The sequence below is a fragment of the Rhinolophus sinicus genome, linkage group LG05 (genome assembly GCF_036562045.2).
Source record: "Rhinolophus sinicus isolate RSC01 linkage group LG05, ASM3656204v1, whole genome shotgun sequence".
NCBI classification, from domain to species: Eukaryota; Metazoa; Chordata; class Mammalia; order Chiroptera; family Rhinolophidae; genus Rhinolophus; species Rhinolophus sinicus.
The window spans coordinates 9,005,032-9,027,298 of NC_133755.1; the positions used below are offsets into that span (position 1 = coordinate 9,005,032).

Sequence of the window (22,267 nt, forward strand, 5' to 3'; positions counted from 1 at the left end):
AAATATGTCTCTGCATTTGTCAAAGTATGCGAAATACATGAACTTGTAACGAGGTTAGAAGTTGTCTTAAAACTAATTCTTTCTGGTTATCACTTACAACTGAAAATTTAGAAAATTTAAAAGGTGAAACTCCAAGCCACATGTTATTTATATAAAAACGGGGGGAAAAATACTAAGGTAATGGTGTATGGAATTTTTTAAGGAAATATCAGTAATTTGATCTATATTTTTCATGCACCAGTTAACCAGAAAATTACAAAACCTGAAAAACTCAGATAAATTGTACTTAGGCAATTAACACAATACATCCACACCTTCTCCCTCCACTTTCTGTTCTCTTCTTCCTCCCTCCCCTTGTCCCCCAAACTGGCGCACATTTCTGGAATAGAAATGAAGGCCTCTCAATCTGTTGAAATATGAGGGCCTCTGAATTTTTAATTCTGTTAACTAATCATTAGAAAGCTAGGAATTGCTGTCTCTCTGAGAACCAGTGAGGTAGCAGGCTCCACAGACTCTGTGTTCAATTTTGTAGGAGCTGGCTGGTTTCCCAGCAACGCATTGATTTGTCGGGCCACTCCTTTGGGCACTTCAAGGATAATTAAATATTAAGTCCCTCTTTGATGTATGCAAAATCTGCCTAAGAGGATTACCAGTCACAGTAAAGGTAGCGGTTCCATATTTTCTGGTCATTGAACATTGTAATGTCACCATCTATTCTTATCTTTCCTCTGTAAGAATCCATCGCTATGCTTAATATTAGCTTTGGGAATGGAGAAGAGGATAGGAAGAAATAAAGAAGAACGAGAACCCATGCAATCAACATTTTGGGGTCTTTTAGGTGTTTGGTATATAAAGATGAAGATGACAGTTTAATGTGTGGAAGAAATGACAGATGAGGTGAGTAAATCATCCACTATCTCCTCTAGTTCAAGGTTCCATTTTACACACCAAGTGGCCAAGGCTCACAGTTAAGAATCTTCTCTAAGAAGATTATAAAACAACCGTAGAGGGAAGCTGGAGACACGTGCTTGTATGTGTCCACTAGTGCCCTGACCTTTTCACTGCTCTAGTGAAAGGTTACCCAGTTTTTAAAAACACCATAACAGAGACGACCTCAAATTTCAATGATGGGCACAGTTCTGTGACATTCCAGAAGTAGTTGCTGCTTCTATTCTGATGCCACGGTTTTCCTGCATTCTTTCTCCACAGAGCAGACAGGTATTTACTATTATAAGACAGAGTTCCGCCACATTCACTTGCCCTTCAAAACAGATTTGAATCAGAAATGACAGGCTGACATGGAATACTTAATTTTTAAAGGAAGAGGAGGAGGAGATACTCGCTGATTTAATTTATTTTTGGAGAAGACTACAGATGAATAGCATAATTAAGGAACTATTGTAGTTTAATTATTTTCACTACCAAATACTTGAAGAAAGTCAGATCATAAGTTGCCAAGAACAGGGAACTTGTTCTTACCTGGGGGAAAGTAGAGTCGGGGGGGGAGGACATGAGATGCCTTTTACTGGAGTCATGCGACGTCTGGGAGAGAGATTTCCCAGAGGGCCTGAAAAAGTCTGCACCACCGAAAAAGCAGTGATGAAACGAGAAGCTACGTACAGACTTTGCAAATGAGAGAAAACAGTTTGCACTCAGTGCAATAAACTCAAGTGCGTTTAGAAAGTGCATGGAAAGGGACTCTAGACAAAGCTGCCTTACATCCTAGATTTAGAAGAAGGTACACTACAAAGAATTAAATCTCAGAAATCTCCAGAAATCACTGAAATCATGTAAAAGTTGCAACTTGTTCTTAGAGTAACTGGAACATTGAGAAATGCCTAAAAGAAAATATATATATATTATTTCTGAAGCGTGTAGGCCCAAATATTAAAGTGTATGTTCTAGTGCTTCAACATGACAGGTAAGATGGATGCTTTCCCCTTTACCCGGTCTCCATGCTGCGTCGTAATATTTTCGGTATATAGATTTGACATAACATGAAGTGAGGCTCCCACCAGAGAAATGAGCCTCATCATCCTGCTCCAGCCAAGAAGGAAGAGGAAATTGAGAAAGTCGCGAACTTGAAAAATGGAGGTTCTGTCAGTAGAGTGCATAACGGAGGGGTCATTCATTCACTTCAGGATGAGGCAGAGTCTAAAGTTCCACACGGCAAAAACAACGGGGCCCAATTTAGAGCTTAGCTCGGCGACACTACGTAAGCCTTCACATGTGCTGAGAACAAGCATACTTCCGACATCTATTACACTACGGCAAGGACCTGGAATGTACTGCATAGCTTATTGCATTTGTGTTCATTACTACTCTTTAAAAGGGCCAGTAGTGGTCCCCTGATGTAATTCAAGGCAAAATTATGAAACCAACTATGTTGATACAGTCACAGTGCTTAGCAGACAGTACTATTCATGTTTCAGCAGTTTTTAATACAATCCTTTGGCAAGATTAGAGAATTGCTGATAAGCACACCTTTTTTGAATCTCAATGTCTCTAATTCTACTGAATAGATAACAGCATTTACCTATTTATCTCATGGAGGGAAAGAAGAATATATGACAATAAATATGAAGATGCTCTCAGATGAGTCACAAAAATATTTGGTTTGTGTTTAAAAAAGAAATTCATTGTTCTTTGAATGTAGTAATAAAAACATATAAATTATAAAGCAAAGCCTTAAAATTAGAAGGTGAACCGAGTTGGAGTCAGACTTCTAGGAAACTCTCTCGCAGAGCAGATTATCTGGGAAGTCTGATTCTCCAACCTTTATTGGCATATGGTCTCCTCTGCATGCTAAAGCACTTGACTGAAGTCAGGGCTCTAAGATCCCATGCCTTTAGACTACAGCAATTTAGAATTTAAGCCAATCTTCAGCAGCCATCGTGTTTCTTTGATTTAGAAATTAGCATTCCCATTTATTCAATCAACAAATATGTAAGCTCTGAGTATGTGCACAGCAACCTTACAGGAATTCAAAAGACTGGAAGTACATCCTCCTGGGACTCTGAGTTTTCATGGTAGTGGGGAGGCAATACTTTTAATAACAATTACAACAATAATTAATTAAAGCTCAAGTGTGGAACTCAACATTCAATTATGTTTGAAATGGTCAGGGGAGGCTCCAAAGAAAGGAGGGACTGAGTGGGATGTGGAGGATGGAGAAACTGAGATCCACTGTGACTGTGACAGTATTTCCATCTAGGTACAGAAGAGAAGAGTAGGTATTTGAGTACCTGGGTAGAGCACGAAAGAAAGGAATTCGCTAAATTGCAACTGCATTTCTGTTTAGATCTGTGTTTCTCCAGGGACAGGGTGAGCCGCCATAACTGGCACTGTGAAAATCCCTGACTGTACCTTTTGAAGAGAAAAACGGCACACGCGTGTTAAGTGACTAAGACAACATCTACCATGCATATACATACTAAAACACATGGAAAAAGAGAAACAAACTTTATTGCACATATTAACTGCTACATAGCTGCACTGATGAACGTACTGGAAATTGGCATGAGCAGGCCAACTATTTACTGGAAGGCAGATTAAAGTCATCAAGAAACAACCTCTGATCGTTGTTAACAGGGAAAATACCCCCTAAGCCATCAGATGCTCCCTTACCTGTCGCTGGGGCCACGTGGCTTTGAGAATGGCTTCTGTTCTAAAGAACACGAGGAGCTTGCTATCCTCCTCACTCAGGTGGAACGACTGTCCCAAAATCTGCATCACCTGGATACGGGGCCTCACGGGCCTCGTGTCATCAGCACAGAAAGGTCGCAGCCACGCAAGCAACTCCTCGGAGGAGACCAGCGCTTCTCTGCAGGGCAGAAACGAGGGCGAGAGAGAAACTCCTGAGTCTTTATTCTTCCAGTAACCAAATATGGTGATTGACTTCAACACTTACTCCCTGGGTAACTATTTCTTCTTATTGAGAGGAAAAACTTAGGTTTTAATTATAGCAAACCATAGCAGGTAGTTAAAACTATATAAAATGAATGTAATTTTTAAACAGTGTCACATTAAAATGAGTTATATAAAGCAGATAAAAATCATCATTAATCAATATGTCCTTAGCTATGCTACTTCTTACACAAAGTTTAATAAGTAGTATGCTGATTTCTATGAACGATACTAATAGTGCAGGCACCACTCTAGTAATTTTATATAAACTAGTTGACATTTATATATTACTAGTTGACAATAATTATGCAAAGTACTTATTATAAATTCCACTTTATTTTCTGGCTAGGATAAGCCATACAGCTGACTATGGAAAAGCATCGCAAGCGGGACCCTCTCCTTACTTTCGCTCAGACCCGTGGCACAAAGCACTGCAAGGAAACACGCTCTAAAGGCCCGAGTGCTGAAACTCATGACGTGGAGCCAGCCTGGATTCCTGGCTCTACTTCCCAGCTCTACGACTCTGGGAAAAGTCAACTTCGCGCTCTGAGCTTTTCTACTCTCATCTGAAAACGGCAACAACATATGGAGCCATCAAATAATAATAATAATAATAATCACTAAATCTATAAAGACAAATGGAAAAAAAGTTACATTAGCAAGAAAGAGATGTTTATAGATTTTGATCCAAACTAGATAAAAATGTATCTATACCGGAACAATACTACATAGAAGATAATGTGCGAATAAAAACAATTATATTACTGAATGGAACTATGCGGAGTTTTCTCAAAAGCTTCTTTATCATCATTATATCGTATTTTCCATTAAAACAAGACAATTGGGGCGAGGCCTTACAGGGTTGACATGGATATCAGACACATGAGAGCAAACTCTGGGAGGTACTTAATTGTTAATTCATTGGTGCCATTATTCCTATCAATACAACTGCACCTGAATGAAACGTTCTTTCTAAAATGGCATTAGAGACACTAGCTGTCTAGACCTATAAAGCCTATGTACTCTTACTCCTCAGACAAGACGGATCTAACATATAGAAAGCTTTTTTAAAAAAATGCATACACTCTAGGAATGTCCATGCTTAGCCAACACAGTTAACGTCTCGGGGATGTGAATCCCTTCCCCTCGAAGAAGCTCAGAGCAGTTCCTCCCGCTGGCCTCTGAGGACGGAGGTAAGAAGACACGCTGTCTAGGCTCTCACAGCCCACGAGGCTCAGGAGAGACGGTGAGCATCCTCCTGGAGCTGACGGGGAAGCATGCAGCTGTGGGAACCGAGTCTCCATCTGCAAAAACGCCCCTTCGTTACTCAGAAAGTGCTCAGCGTTAGCTTCAGAAACGCCTAGAAACGGTGCTTAGGCCTGGAAGCTTTGTACGCATGGACAGTAAAAGTAATTCTGAGACTCTGAGGAAAACCATTAAACGAGACGGCAAACACGTCCTCGTCTTACCCCTTGTCCACGCTGGCGTGGATGGCGGCGACAACACGTTCCAGGACCTGCAGTGGGTCCCCTGGCCCGACGAGGTCAGCGCTGCCCCCACTGCGAAGGGAGAGAGCGGAGACTAATGAGAAGAGGTCCAGCCTCAGACACAAGCGTGGCACCTGCACTCAGATGGACGCGGCTGGATGCTGGCAGCACACACTGCCGGCTCACAGCCAGCCGTGGGCTGTGCCACAAATGAACTGAGACCTATTACGCCACATGCTAAGGACATGTAACAATCATCTAAATTCCCCACTTGACCTTTTATCAAAATACTCATATTTTCATGGTACTTAGTAGATATCAGGCACTGTTAATTGCTTTATATGTATTCTGCCATTTAATAATCCCTACAGCCCACGAGACAGGCCCTATTGTTATGCCCACTGTACAAATGTGAATGTCTGGAACTCTGGTGAATTCCGAAAATGCAACAGAGGAAAGAGAAGTTTTAGAGGAGTTTCCTGAATAATTTAAGTTTTACGACTTAAATCAACTGCTGGATTCAAATATTTTCTTGCCTTTGTTATTTTATGTCTACTAAATTTTATTAAATTTCTCAAAGGCAAATGTTATGGATATTTAGGAATTTCTTTTCTTTTGAAAAAGAGGTAGCTGAACTAATGTTCCCTTTCCTTCTGTTGCCAAAAGATTTAATTCACATTTATTGAATGTCTTCTCTGTATTTAGCACATTTATTAGATCAGACCCAAATCTTTAGTAGAACTGGGTGAAGGGAAAGAGACATACGTTAGGTCAGAATTTTATAAACGTAAAAATATCACGTCATGTTTTATTTTCATTATTAATAAAAATGCAATTGTTTGGAAATAAACTAAATGTATCAAAGCATTAATGTTTCAAAATGTTTATTTTTGTGAGCTCCATCTAAACCTTGGTTTAAGAAACAATAAAAAGAAAACTATGGATCAAAAGAAACAAAATGTGGCAAACAAGTATCATCATTTGAAAGAGGAAAGTAGTTCTTATAACCACCACCATCGAGACATATTATTAATAATAGAACAAAGTTTTATTAATTTGGCAGCTATTATTTCTAAAAAATGTCACATTTTATTTCTCTATATATAAAATTACCAGATACCTCAGAGCATTAAGGTGAAAACTGTCTGAAGCCAGGGTAATTAAACTGATAAAGGCTCATTTGATTTCAGCTGCTAAAAACTGACATGCGTTTAATCAAAAAGTTCCTCAAGAGCCACACAGAATTACAAAGAATGCTTAAAAGGAGCATGAATTAAACACAACTAAATCTTTTTTAGTCTAATTGTATTATTCACAGAAAGCACTTGATGCCTCGTTATTTTCTTAGCTTAACCTTCCCCCGTTTTTCTAATCCTCTTGGATGAGTTCCCATAAAGACACCAGCATATCAGCATAAAGTTAGAATTCCTCAATTGTGGGGCTTCTTTTTGCCATTCACTGCAGGTAAATAATGTCTTAAGACACTTAACAGATGTCTAACTTCTTCAGTATACGATTAACCTTGCCTTGTGTAATTCAAAAGAACCTCTGGGAACCATTTTCCCACTGCTACAAAGAGGGGAAGTTAGAAAAGGCAATATCTGAAAATGCACCCTGTGGTCACATGACAGTATGACACTCAGCTGTTTCCCACGACATTTTGGCCTTTCCCTTATTTCAAGAATAATTTGGGGGCAGGGGGTATCTAACCAAAAGTTAGCTAGTTTCTTGACATATTACACACAATAACAATAATGAAACATTTTCATGGTTCTCTGTTCTCAAGACATAAGACTTTGAGAAATCTACCAAAAATATCTCTCACTTTTATAAAGTACTTCAGAGTTTACAAAGTGCTTATGCATGCATGAGGTTGTAATGCAGGGCCTCTGGTCCTGCTCTCGGCGGGTGGACACAGAATATGGTGAGGCTGAAAAGCGGATTGCGGATCGTGTGGCTCCTGCTTCCTGTGTCTCCAACCCAGCCGCCAGCGAGAATATAGTGGTATGACTCCCCTATCTATGGCTCCGTTGGTGGTCCTTTTCGGCCTCACCATATTCTGTGCCCACCCGCCAAGAGCGGGACCAGAGACCCTGCATTACAGTGGTATTTTATCTTTATGAAACAAGCACTGTATGATCGGCAAAATATCCCCTCCGGTTTTCCTCAGTGACTGTTTCACAGCTTACCTCAGCGCAGAGATGATTTTCCTTATTGCACTCTGTACTATATCCTTGGGGGAGATGTCAAGAGGGCCGACAGCCACCTCCATCAGCTGCTGAATCATCCTCAGAGGCTGACCATCTAAACACATGGCCACAGCCTGCTCCTGGAGTCTCCCTCTGTCTGATCGGGACAGATCGTAGAGGTGACTGTACTTCTGCAGAAGTTCCTGAAAAAAACAATGTGGATTCAACACCTGAATAGCCAACACAAATGAAACGTCTGCATGTACACAGTGCACCATTTTGGAGACTCTCAGAGTAAATCCATCATAACCACAAACCCACAAAGAACATGCAGTGGTTGTCAAGAGCCCGGCTTTGCCAATTCTTAGTGGGCCTTTGTGACCTCTGATTTCAGTATCTGTAAAGCGAGGATGACAATAACAGGGTCCAGTGAATAGCGGGGTTGTGACCATTAAGTGAGATAACACAACATCAGGCACAAGATAATGCTCATCAAGTGCCATTTTTTATTATGATTGTGCTACAACCACATAACAGCTATAACGTATTGAGCCTCTCCATGAACCCACGGATGGAGCGTATGTTATTTAATGTAATGCTTATAATAATCCCTCAAGGAGCTTTAATTAGTCCATTTTATCAACACGGCGACTGAAGACCCAAGACGGTAGCACACCCGAAGTCACACGGCTGGCCACCGAGGGAGTCGGGAGTAGAATATGAAAGTCTGCCCTCCCCAGTCCCAGGTCACAATGCCTGTCCCTCATTGATAAGACCTGTAAAAACCAACATTTAAGAAACGGGACACAAACGTGCTTTCAGCATAGCCAGTATGGGAGCTTCGTGCTCACCACGCTGTCCAGGTTATTCAGTCTCACACGTGCTCCTGACCACACTGTTTCATCTTGCAAAACAACCACGTGACCTTAATTTCCTCTTTCAAAACAACGATGTGATACTTGATGATATGGAAGAATTACTGTTAATGATGTTTTTATTGTGTTACTGGTGTAGTGGTTGTGTTTAAGTGTGTCTTTCAGAAGTAGACATGGAAGTATTTATGGATAAAATGAAACGATGACCGGGATTGTCTTTAAAATAATCCACAAGAGCAGGGTGATGGCAGGTAGGGGTATGCATGAAATAAGATGGGTCACATTCTGTCAATCGTCGAAGCTGGAAGCTGGGCACGTGAGATTTTGTTTTACTATTTTCCCCACTGTGAAACTTTCTATTAAAATTAAAAATGCCTATGAGTTAGGCAGGGCAATGGCTAGTACCCTCCCTGAGACAGGAGGGGACCGAGTCTCCATCGGATGAAGGCCTTTCATTTAGACAGTCCTATCCTTGAGTTCTAAGCTGCTCTTTTGCCAGGTATATAGTTAGAGGTTAAAAATCAAGGCCTACACGTAAAAGGGACAAATGTATGACATTCAAAGTTTCTTTCCAGCATTTTCTATGAAAGGTGGCTTAACAAAATCAAAGAATGTCCAATTTAGGAACCAGAAGAGTCTCCTATTGCGGACCATGTGGGGTCTGACTGAACAGCATTGCAAGTAGCCATTTGGTACCTTTAAACCAACAAACGCTGTTTTTGTTAATAACCTTCCTGGCCTCAACGCACTATTCTACTCACTGAAAGACAATACTTGTTCCAAGGACGGTAATGACACTTCCCCAGATTTGAATATAGTATATTCAATTAAAAAATAAATATTTTAAATTTTTTTATGTAATGAAACACTTTTATACTAATAAGTATAAATCACTTTTACTTGAAGAGTCCAAGTTTACCCCAGTTGTTGTAATTATGGATTATAGCATTGTAAATGTCAGCAGGATAAAATCAAGATTGGTACAACCGATTTGTTCCCTGCCAAGCCTTCTCTAGTGCCCATGCCATTATTTAATGTTATCCAGTAGACAGACTAAAAGACACTGAAAAATAGAAAATGAAATAGAAGCTGCTATCAGACTTCTGAATTCTTCCCATTAGCGCTTCCATGAGGGGTTTGCATTTATTGTCTCACACAAATTCTGACGTCTTTCATTTGTTCATTATCTGAACTCCTCTCCACTGACTGGTCTTTCTAGTCAGGAATATTTTTTACAAGCTAAGAATACAGTTCAATAAACATGTGAGGTCTACCGTGTTTCCCTGAAAATAAGACCAGGTCTTATATTAACTTTTGCTCCAAAAGATGCACTAGGGCTTATGTCCAGGGGATGTCATCCTGAAAAATCATGCTAGGGCTTAGGTCTTATTTTCGGGTAACACAGTAAGATACAAGACCTCTTACGAGTTAGTGGCCACTCACGAGTTCTCTGACCATAGAATTAAAGGGGTAAATGGAATATTATTTATATATCTAAACATTGTTTTCACCTATATGAAACCACATAGTTACTGATTTATCAACTTTTCAGTTACGGGAAAGACTGTAAAACTCTCACGACTGCGTTCTGTGTGACAATACAGAACAAAAGCTCTAACGACCGCAGAAGGTTTCCTCGCAGTCCTAACAGCCTAGTCCTTTGAGGTTCTCGTCACGGGCAGGGTCTCCTGAATCTCATGAGAGTGGCTTCTGAGACACCACGAGGGTCTCAACTAGAAACCTGCTAGGAACAGTTCTACAAGCAAAACAATTTATACCAGTAATAAAGTTATACTGGAAACATGCAACATAAAAACAGGATGAGTATACACAATTAGAAAAAAACTACTTGCCTGACCACTGCACTGTATACCTGAAACTGAATAATAGTGTATGTCAACTATGATTTTACACATATATATATATATATATATATATATATATATATATATATATAGTCACGGGATGTGGAGTACAGTGTAGGGAATAGAGTCAATGGAATTGTAATAGATACGTACGATGTCAGAGAGGCAATAGACTTTTTTTTTTTTTTTTGATGTTGCAGAGTCTTTTATTAAAACCAAGTAAGTCACTCCATTGTCCAAGGAGGCTCACTTCTGTTCCAGACACCCGATGCCTCCCTGGGGCTGGCTGTGGCTGTCCCACCCTACCCAGACCTCCTGCTCATTGCAAAGGCACATTCTGCTATCCCCAAGGAGCGGGGTGATGGATCAGAGAATGATTGTGGCTGGGGCTTAGTTTACGGCTAGAATTTGGGGTTAAATGTGAAGGGTCAATTTGGAGGTTGGAAGGAATTGGGTTGGGATTTAGGTGAGAGGAGAATTATCACTTTGTGAGGGGTGAAATTCTAACTATTACATTGTTTTGTACACCTGAAACTTATAAAACAAACAAACAAACTACTGAAACAGGCATGGGTGGTTATTTCTGATTTTTTTCTGAAAATTAGGGGGGAAAAAATCTATCGTTACTCAGTTAGGGAGCATAACACCTACCAGCTAAGTGGAGCTGGCAAACCACTGTCTCTACCACCATTTCTCAGCTTTCACAAGCGCTCCCATCTCCTCACCTCTTCCTCCCAGGTTATCAATGGTGTGAAGTGGCCTAAAATCCTTTTTATAGAAATGAAAACCCAACTGACAACAAGTGATAATGAGGAACTTAAAGGATAAAGGCTTGAGGACCATTTTCAATCTGCAGCACTGAAAACCCTAGTGAAACTACTGACATAACTTTAAAGGGCAAATGAAAGAACACACTGATACTATCCGAGTGGCTGAACTTAGAACAGAAGTTTTCCTTCCATTACCTGCTCACTGTTCCTCAGAGACACGACGAAGCTGTGGTTGAGGGTTTCCAGGTGAGCAAGCGACTTCTGCAGGTGAGTCAAGGCGTCTGCGTAGGTCACTTTGGAATCACTGGCTTCTTGAGCGTCTTCTTCTGAACTTCTTTTCCTTGGCTTCTCAATAAAATGTTCGACTGTCTTAATAGCCTTTCTAGTCATCTCTTTCCGCGCTTCCACAGACAGCTTTAACAACAACAGAATACTGAACAGTGAGACAACCCAGCCCTGCATCATTATATACGGCCTATTTAGTAAGGTGTCAGTGACACAGAGAGAACAAAGTACAATTTTAACATACCATGTTTCCCCGAAAATAAGACCTAGCTGGACAATCAGCTCTAATGCATCTTTTGGAGCAAAAATTAATATAAGACCCGGTCTTATTCTGGGGGAAACTCGGTATACAACTTTAATCAATTAGTAGGACTTTTGTTATATTAGTTTTTCTTCTGTGAAGAAAACAAAACCAGTGAGGTACCTGTTGCACTAGTAAATTAATGAATAGAGATTTTTAAAAATGCTAATCCCCAACAGCAGGCTGTTATGATAAAACTAGTATTCAAACAGATTACTGGTTATAGTGCAAAAATGAGGAGTCACTTCTACAACCAACATTCCCAGGTCTGATCATTTATTATAAGAAAAGAATTTGAAAAAACTAAAATAGTGTAGGTGTGAAGATTTTAACTGGAATAAGACTATAAAACTTCAAAAGCAATCTAATCGCCTGATATTAAGAGAAATGATAAGTAGCTTATGATAAATTACTAGCTAAAATATTATGCAGTCATTAAAATTGGCATTATAGAAACAGTGTAACCACTTGGAAAGTGTTTACCATAAAATCTTAAATTTTAGGAATCAGAAATCATAAAACTGTCCCTATCTTGCTTGCTTACGTTAAAATCTGAACTATATCTGTGCATATGGCTGAAGACAAAAGTACACACACACACACAAACACAAAAACATTAGTGATTCAGATTATGAGCAATTTTGTTCGCAACTTTCCAAATATTCTATAATAACGTATTCAATCATTTACTCACCAAGTATTTATTGACCTCTGATATGTGACAGTCACTTTGTTAGGTATGCAGATGTTATATTTTTGTAACAATATTACAAATATTAAGCTCACTTAGCCTCAAGAATACAAAATTAAGCCTAAATTTAACTCATTTTAATGGAAGTACCACACACCTCTAAGCCTTACTGGGCCTTTCTAATGTCCTTTGATTTGTGCTGCTTTGGATCCTGGATTTCAGCCTATGTCAACCACTGGGTAGCACATTTTTACTACAGCCTTAAGAGGACTTTCTGTTGATTTATTTTAAAAAATAACAACAGGTAAAGAGTACTAAGACAAAATTTTATGTCTCCTATTAAATTTCTTTAAATTTTCTTAAAATTGGTCACTGTGAGTCTGATTATTCTGAAAAGTAGGCAAAGGCATAAATACATGGCACCACTGGGAGGGGGACCTCCCCCAACCCTCCATTTCCCCTCAGTTCCCGTGAAGTCACTCTACATAGAATTAATGTTTTATAACGTAGATGGCTGACATTTTCTTAATCCCACAGAGATATTGGCCAAAGCTATCTCGGGCAAAGTACTATTTCCACTGAATTGTAACTAAGTGTTTGCTGAATTGTAACTAAGCGGAAGCTTTTCACGGCTTCCACTGGGCCATTTCTGCTTCCTCACAGGGTCTGACACAGTGTATGACAGAGTGCACGCTGGCTGAATGCCGAACAAAAGCCAGGACAAATGAGAACATAGCACAGTACACCCCTCCTTTCTATTCACTTACATTTGTTTCCCCAAGAAATATGGGTTAGGGGAATTATTTGGATATACCAACTGGCCAAATGTTTGTATTCCCTCAGCCTATGGGGGCTGCAGGGGGAATGGAAGAGTTTCAACAACAGATGGCAAGAAAGTAGGGGCAGGGCAGGCAATTCGCAAGTGCAGGAAACAGGGTCCTGGGAGAAATGGCAGGTCTCTGTGCCCTTGGTTAAGTCCAGCTGCAATCTCTGTTTCTATTGAACTTGCCATCGTCAACCTCCCCTGAAATGGCTGGTAAGTAGGAGGAACACTAAATTCAGAAAACCTACGTTTAATGTTTACTACCTGGGTGACGAGGCAAACCTGGCAATGTGCCTACTGTCTTCATCTGTAAAATGCGGGAAGTGTCACCTATTATACAATGTCATTTTAAAACTATCAGCAAAATGTCTTACTCATAGTAAATGCTCAATAAATGGAAGCTGGGGTTTAGTTTGATCAACTGATGTGATACACAGGCCATCCTCCACCTGTTCGTTTTTTATCTTCCGAATAAATTTGTTATGCTATTCAATTCCCTTTGGGGAAAACCATTTCTAAGCTTCCCACATTTTTGAGCATTGTATTCAAGGGCCTTCACAAGGTCACCAAGCTAACCCTCTGGCCTCATGTACGATGTAAGCCACACCCTAAGCTCCAGGCACACACACTTTTTATCACTGGCTGCTGTCATTCCAGATCCTACTGTCTGAATGAAATACTCTTCTCTTTCTTCTTTGCAAGGCCAATTCCTAGTCATGTTTCAGTATCAAGATATCCTGGACTCAACAGTTTCCTCAGCCTGGACAGACAGCCCATCGGCAAGTCCTCTGCTCCCACATCCAGGGCACCACCCACTCCTCACATGCACGAAGACTCTGACGCCCCAGCGTGACCGCGTCTGGGCCTCCCGGTGAAGCCCCTCCTGCCAGAGAATTTGCTGGTGGCCGTGAGTGGCGAGTGAAGCTTTTCAGAGTTAAATTTTTTGACCTCATCACTGGTGTGATCAGAAAAGATTTTTCCTTATTTCTAATTATCTTTTAAAATAATTAAATAACCTGACACTTAAAAGAATATAGAGTGTAAAACAAACGCAACCCTAAGTTAATTTTCCTGAGAGAGCAGGGACCTCTAAGATGCAGAATAGTATTATGATAAAAGATGTGAGGCTTTATGCTGACTCGGCATTTAAGCTTTTCACCTCTTTATAAATACAGGTTTATTGCTGAAAAACTATAGGGTGCGTTTAAGAAACATAAGTTTAACACTGAATTTACAGCTAGCAGACTTACTTTCTTTAACATCTTCGGTGACAGAGGGAACACGAAAGAAAAAAAATTGACAAAATGTACCAGAGTGAAAAATAGCAATTTCTTCACTAACCCTAGTAGCCACAAGGTACTTTTACTCTTAACCTTCTTTTTTGAAGCCTGCAGAATTAACATGTCATTCATACACATCATTATTATAATAATCAATCAAAGATTTTGTAAAACGCTTCCCTGGCAGTAATTTGCAACTGCTATTTTAAAAATGTAGATTTTGTAACATAAATCAAAGTGGCTAAATTGTTACACCACTCAATAAATAAGTATTGAACATCTATTTTGCAGGCCCTATGGGAAAAAAAATTAGAAACATGAACTGAGCTTGCCTGCAGTGCTCTCCCCCAGGCAGACCCTCTGCCGGGAGTGCTCTCCCCCAGGCAGACCCTCTGCCTGCAGTGCTCTCCCCCAGGCAGACCCTCTGCCTGCAGTGCTCTCCCCCAGGCAGACCCTCTGCCTGCAGTGCTCTCCCCCTCTGCCTGCAGTGCTCTCCCCCAGGCAGACCCTCTGCCGGGAGTGCTCTCCCCCCGGCAGACCCTCTGCCTGCCGTGCTCTCCCCCAGGCTGACCCTCTGCCTGCAGCGCTCTCCCCCAGGCCGACCCTCTGCCTGCAGTGCTCCAAAGAAATAACATTTAGTAGTATAGAAGATGGTGGGAAGGGGAAAAAAATTAAAGCATCATCCGTGACATCTGCCAGTCTTACGATGTCTACCTTCAGGATAGATCCAGGCTCCACCTAATTGCCACCACCTTTACTGAGACCCTCTGCCTGCAGTGCTCTCCCCCAGGCAGACCCTCTGCCGGGAGTGCTCTCCCCCAGGCAGACCCTCTGCCTGCAGTGCTCTCCCCCAGGCAGACCCTCTGCCTGCAGTGCTCTCCCCCAGGCAGACCCTCTGCCTGCAGTGCTCTCCCCCAGGCAGACCCTCTGCCTGCAGTGCTCTCCCCCAGGCAGACCCTCTGCCTGCAGTGCTCTCCCCCAGGCACACCCTTTAATTCCAAGCCCTCACCTCAACTGTATTGCAATGGTCCTAATTGTCCCTAAATGAGGCAGAGAGTGTGGCAGTCAGCAAGCACAAGTATTCTAAGGACACCACTGCAATCGCCAATCCCCTTGCAGCTCGGATGAGCCATGTCCCAGCCTGTGAAATCTGAACAGAAGTGGTATGTCATTTGGGAGCCAACGCCATCAGCCAGGCTCCCTTCTTCCCCAGCCATGGCAGTTGGGGAGTGGCAGCGATACAGATGGCACCCACGGGACTTTGTGGTATGACCCTTTGCCATCTCTGGAACAGATGAGGAACAGATGTGAAACCACTGTAGCTCTGCTCAACTCTACTGAATGGCTTCCCAGTCACTAAGAATAAAACCCAGTCTCCAATGCTCGCCGTCAGGCAGACCCTCGGCCCGCAGTGCTCACCTCCAGGCCGACCCTCTGCCTGCAGTGCTCTCCCCCAGGCAGACCCTCTGCCTGCAGTGCTCTCCCCCAGGCAGACCCTCTGCCTGCAGTGCTCTCCCCCAGGCAGACCCTCTGCCTGCAGTGCTCTCCCCCAGGCAGACCCTCTGCCTGCAGTGCTCTCCCCCAGGCAGACCCTCTGCCTGCAGTGCTCTCCCCCAGGCAGACCCTCTGCCTGCAGTGCTCTCCCCCAGGCAGACCCTCTGCCTGCAGTGCTCTCCCCCAGGCAGACCCTCTGCCTGCAGTGCTCTCCCCCAGGCAGACCCTCTGCCTGCAGTGCTCTCCCCCAGGCAGACCCTCTGCCTGCAGTGCTCTCCCCCAGGCGTGCCTGCAGCTCGCTCCTGCGCTTCGCTCAGCCTCCTTCTCCTGACCCTGCGTTCGTTTTTCTTCAGAACTGACATGCTGTGTTTCTACTTGCTTTACTGTCTGTCACTGTTAGATTCCCAGAACCCAGAATGATGGGTCACACATTAATACATGCTCAATTTGTTGAATGTATAGTGCAACGAATGACAACATTTTAAAAAGGCAGAATGGCAAAAGCAGAGTTGCAGAAGTGGGAACGCTTCTGGTGTATTATACCCACCAGTGAGCACTTCAGTTTAGGTAGAGCGGGGGTAGTAAAGGGCCAGACAGAAAATACATTAAGCTTTGCAGGCCACAGGTGGTCTCTGTTACATATTCTTCTGCTTGGTTGGTTGGTTAGATGGTCAGTTTTTATAATCCTTTAAAAAGATGTAAACATCAGTCTGAGCTAAGGGCAGTGGGCTGAATTTGACCTGCAGGCCATAGTTTACTGACCCCTCCCCCTCCATCTGTAATATTAAAAGGCTATAGCTGGAAAGATGAACTGAGAATAAACTCTGAGTGGCCTTGAGTGTCAGGCTGGCTATGGAATCTGAACTGCAGGAATGCAGAAGGCACGGGAGGCAACCTGTACGCTGAGGACGCTTACGTGGAAATGTCCTCCTCGGTTCCCCTTTACAAACGTATTGCAGGAGAACCTTATTCCAAAGAAAAATGTGGAACTACAGGTGTCTGAGAAAACAACGCCATCCTTTCTCAGGCCGCTCGGGGCCTGTCCTTCCAGGCTGAGCCCAGCGCTCAGCCCTGTGAAGCATTCCTGGCATTACCTCCCCAGGTCAGAAACCACTCCTGCGTGTCCCTGAAGCATGCAGTGCTTTTCGGCAACACCCAATGCACAGTGCATTAGAATGGTCTGGTTAGTTGTACATCTCCCTGACCAAACAATGGGATCCCTCAGGGTAGAAACTGCCTTTTAAATCTGTGTCCCCAGCACCTAATACAATGTCTAGCATATTGCAGACAAAGAGAAAACTGCTGCTAAATTACTGAACGGTTCAGATCAACATACTGGGGAAAAAAGAACCTTGAAAAGTGCATTGAAATTGACATGTCCCCAGAAACCTGTGGCCCAGTATGCACTAAAACAGCGCCTCTGTAGTACTTTTCCTATCAGAGGATCTTACGAGTCTAAAATTGCAAAAGGACGTTTGAAAAGACTTGAAACAAAAACAAATTGGGACCAGATGTACGCCATCAGGACAACGCCAGTCCGTGGTCATCAGAAGTCTCGCAGGAAGGGGCACAAGGACATGACACTAGTGGTGACTTTCACTTGACTCATTCAATATACATCCACTGAGTGTACGCTGCACATTTGCCATAGGCTGGGTGCTGGCGACACACACAAAATTAGATGAAGTCCCCACCCCTGCATATGTCAAAGTCTGGTTGGAAACAGAGAGAAAAAAGACATTACACAGAAGCACAGTCATTACAAAACCACAACAGGGCAAGTAGGAGATGCTACGGAGCGTTTTGGAAGGAGCACTTGTGCCGACAGGAAGGGCGGGGCTGGGAGGGCAGGAAAGGCTTGCTAAAGGAGGTACTGCTTAGCGTCCTCAGGGGTAAGTGGGCAGGAAGACAGGAAAAGAAGAATTCCAAGAAGTCAGAAGGTCACAGGAGCAAGTGGGGAACCTGGGAGGGAGTCAGCTTGTCTCGGACACAGAGTACAAGTGAAGGCTTGTCAGAGAACGAGGAAGAATCAAGAAGTGGTGACAACACGAGGCCTATATGTCAGGCTGACAGGACGGTCCTTCATCATCTGTCTTCAAAGCCTGGGGAGGGACGAAAGACAGGAGCTTAAGCAGAGGAGGGATGCAATTAGCATTGCCATTTTCAGGTAATGGAGCACTTTAAGGCTGATACATCTTGCTAAGCAGATACTTTTTTTTTTCTTTTTAAAATGAGCAGAGCCAGACTTAGACGATAAGGCTGATATTTAGCAAACAGCAGGTGACTTAAAACGCGGTTGCTACCTACAGTCAGGTGGAAAAATCAGGGTTTGCATACCCTTTACATTGCTAACAGCAGCTAAATAAAACAATGGGAAAATCAAGAGCACAATTATTGTATTCACGTGATTTTTAACATCAGAGTTAATCTGAGGGACTGAAAAAAAATTCTTTGAGTCATAAAGGATAGACAGCTATCCACTCGTTTTTGTTTCCATGTAAAACCTCACCCTACTTTTCTTTCATTTTTGCCTCCTTCAAGCACTAACACTTCAACCTTTACCATACGCTAGGCCTGGTCTTGGCACAAGGATACAAATGTAAATTAAGACACAGTGCCTACCTTTGAAGAATATACATGCTACCATGTTTCCCAAAAATAAGACCTAGCCAGACAATCAGCTCTAATGAGTCTTTTGGAACAAAAATTAATATAAGACCCGGTCTTATTTTACTATCAGACCGGGTCTTACATTAATATAATATAATAAAATTAAATGCCAGGTCTTACATTAATTTTTGCTCCAAAAGACACATTAGAGCTGATTCTCCATCTAGGTCTTATTTTCGGGGAAACAGGGTAGTGGCAAAGCCAAACACAAAAATATTCATAAAATGTGACAGAAGTGTTAATTATGTGGGTGCACCTAGAAAACAATGTATCTTAGAAAGGCAAGTGTTTACAAAGGCAGAACACAGGAAGCCACACTTGACAGATGAGCAACTCCTGTGGGAAGCAGTGGGTGGGACGGGTTTCAGGCCAAGAGGAACAGCAGGAGGCCTTAAAGCCTTTTCTAAAAGAGGACTTTGTGGCTGAGACACCCAACCTTCTATTGTGTTACACCCAGGGACGGAATATTCTCCCACCAAACACAGAAGCGCACACCTCAAGAGTCTCAGGGGAGTGGAGGAGTTGGGTGCAGAGCAGCAGCTAACAGTATATTTGGGGAAATCGAGGAAGAACTGTTTGTAAAAGAGATGGAGATGTCCCAGCAGTTTGATCCCCCACAGCCCCTCCTCAGTCTCACTGCCAAGAAACGTTAGACACTCCTGTTCCTCTGCTCTTACTTCCACGCCAGACCTGCAAAGTCACTGTTCTGGAGGTAACGAAAAGCCTCGGTGTGTGTTCAGGCAAGGGACTGTCCTGCAGGAGGCAAGATGCACATGTTGGGAAACTGACACATCCTCCTTTAGGCCAGAGGCCTTCAAACTGGGGGATGTACATCTGCCACCAGCACACACAGTCTTCTCAAAGGACACACAAGCACAGACAGTTTCAAGGGAATCAGTTTCTGAATTTTCACCTTCTATAAATACTTTTTCTTAAACTGATCTCCTAGAGAACGTGCTAGAGGCCGGGGTGTCCAATCTCAACAAACCTTTGGCAATGGGCCCACCTCCACTTACACAAGACAGGCCTGAGTTCTTCCTGTACTGGACTTCGCTACCTCATCCTGCATTTAACAAAGCTCCAGAATACCAAACAAAGGAATAAGTTAAAATACTGGGGACTCCACTGTCTGGGTAACACATTTCTTTATGCATGTCACACAGTTTCCAATTCTTTACTTTCAATAAAATTTATGAAGAATCTAAGTGAGTGGTCAGATGATAAACCATTGAAAATAATTTTTAACAATAGATCACTGTGTGATTTGGGGCTGAGAACTTGGAGAGCATTCAAAGAATTGAGTGGCACTGCTATCACAAATCCCTTCCCCATCCACTTATGTGAACAAGGTTTTTAAATATTCATATCCATAAAAATGTAAAATGGAAAGAACTGATGTCGAATGCAATCTCAATCTAGCAATAAGTGATAGTTGTGCAAGGGCACATAAATTAAGAACAGTGTTTAAAGCCCTGCCATCTCATTATGATGTCCATTTTAAATACAAGTTTATTTTTATAAATATGTACTTATCAAAAACTGTATCTATGTTGTTCTGATCTAATGTATACTGCAGTAATTGAAATAGTAACTCAATACAGAGTAATTTAAAAAGAAAATCTTAGAGCCCTATGGTCACAAGAAAAACTTTAAATGTTAATTTCTATTTAGATAATTATTTTTGATGCAGAGAAACAAGACTTTAAAGCATAAAAATATGGCACTATGATGAAATTACATGAAAACAAACTGCAAAAACTTTGCAACAAACGACTCTGTCCAAACTCCTTCACTAAGAAACTTGCCCAAATTCTAGGGCGACCTCAGTAGCCAGAGTCCACTCATGTCTCTAGGATGACCACAGTGCCTCTTAGAAAGCCTGAGAAAGCTTAGTGCTGCTGGCAGAATTTACTGTTTGTTCCAGCCAACACCTGGTGACAGGCCCATAGGCCCCTGTACTTCCCTTGAACAGTCACTTTAGAAAGCTTGCAATTATAAATCCAGGCTCTGCGCCTTTGAGATGGAAATCTTCTGCCACCCACAACTGTCTCCTCAAGGACTTTGAAGCCATTTCTTTGAAATGCAAGCGCCTTGCTCCAAGTTGCACAGCTTCTATCATCAAGATATAAGAAGTTAGTTTGTCTTCCACATATGCATAAGTGTCAATTAGCAAACCCAGTTGGCCCAGTCACAGGGACCTCGTCCCCCTTTGATGTCCTTCAGGGTCCACACCCCAGCATTTAAAAAGTTGCCTGCCTTTTTCTTTGGCCAAGTCAGACTCAGTTTACATGGACTCTCTTTCCAGCTGCAGGAGTTATCACTAAATAAAATGTTTCTACCACCTTTAACCAGAGTCTGGCTTTATTTCTCTTGACAGAAGAAACAAAGTAGAAATGGTTTGAGAAAAAGAAAAGATACAACCTTTCCAACTGCAGATGTGAATGTTCTGAAGGGACAGTGGTAGATATCATATCACTATGTTAATGGAGATTGTCCTGAATACAAATCAACTTACACAACAATTTTTAATTTGAAGGCCGATTATTTAAAATACTGGAAATGACGTCATCCTTTGTGACAGTTTAAAATTATGATAAAATTTATTAGCTATCAAGTGCTATGGTCTGAATGTTTGTATTTCACACCCCCTACCCCAAATCCCTATGTTAAAACCCTAACCCCCGAAGGTGACTGCATTAGTAGGTGGGCCTTTGGGAGATGCTGACATCCTGAGTGTGGAGCCCTCACTATGAGATTAGTGCCTAAGAAAGGAGCCTCAGAGAGCAAAAGGCAGGAACTAGGAACCACAGAAAGGGCTCTCCCCAGAACTGACTGTGCCGGCTCCTTTATCTTGGACTTGCAGCCTCCAGAACTACGAGCAATAAATGTCTGTCCTTTATAAACGTCTTGTCTATAAACTACTCATTCTGGGGTGTTTCGTCATCGCAGCCCAAACAAACTAAGGCCATCGAGTGTGTGAGAGGATAACCAGGCTTTTTAAATTCTCTTAGGCACATGAGTGAAAAAGTTTCATGTCCACTGCTTTGGAGCACTGTTTGCCTGAGAGTGTGATTTTTAAGACCACATGTATTGAAATCAACGGAGCGCCCTTCAAAAATGCAAATGCCTGTGCCGTTGCATTCACTGACCCAATCTGTGGGATTAGAGAAGGCACTGGCATCGGAGGGAAGAAACATGTATTTTGCTCAAGCTCCTCTTGGTTAATTCCAATGGCCATGGGAGTGTGACATATTATTGTAAGCTGTCGGGACTTTAAACTGCCAAGTGACTGAACCAACTAGCCAGTGGTGACATGGGGGATATGGCCGGAGGTGGCTCCTGGGGCTGAGGGCTGAGGGACAGTGAGAAGGTCACTGCAAGACTGACAGGTGGGGGTGGGCAGCTGAAAGAAGAAGGCAGTTTGGATTGAAATAATGTACGTAAAAGAACCAAAGTCACCAACGTGCTGTCTGTGCTCACGGCTCGAGTGTGTACTTCCCGTGATGTATGCAGCCAGGTACCTGTCACTTGACCCAGCAGTTTCCAAACTTTTGTGTCCGAGACCCATAGTAAGAAACAGATTGTATAGCAAAACTGAGTAATATCACAATATACGTACATACACATATGC

General features: G+C 42.3%; 1 protein-coding gene across 2 annotated transcripts in view; it reads right to left on the reverse strand.

Annotated features, from left to right (window-relative positions):
- Nucleotides 1–22,267, reverse strand: part of NBAS (NBAS subunit of NRZ tethering complex) — a 269,220-nt gene that overhangs the window by 31,769 nt on the left and 215,184 nt on the right. For both annotated transcript variants that reach the window (XM_019751941.2, XM_074331709.1), the window contains 4 exons: nt 11,288–11,506; nt 7,583–7,785; nt 5,376–5,465; nt 3,628–3,823 (listed from right to left, as the gene is read on the reverse strand). In XM_019751941.2, the coding sequence (XP_019607500.2) occupies nt 3,628–3,823; nt 5,376–5,465; nt 7,583–7,785; nt 11,288–11,506 (708 nt within the window). The remainder of the gene's footprint in view (nt 1–3,627; nt 3,824–5,375; nt 5,466–7,582; nt 7,786–11,287; nt 11,507–22,267) is intronic.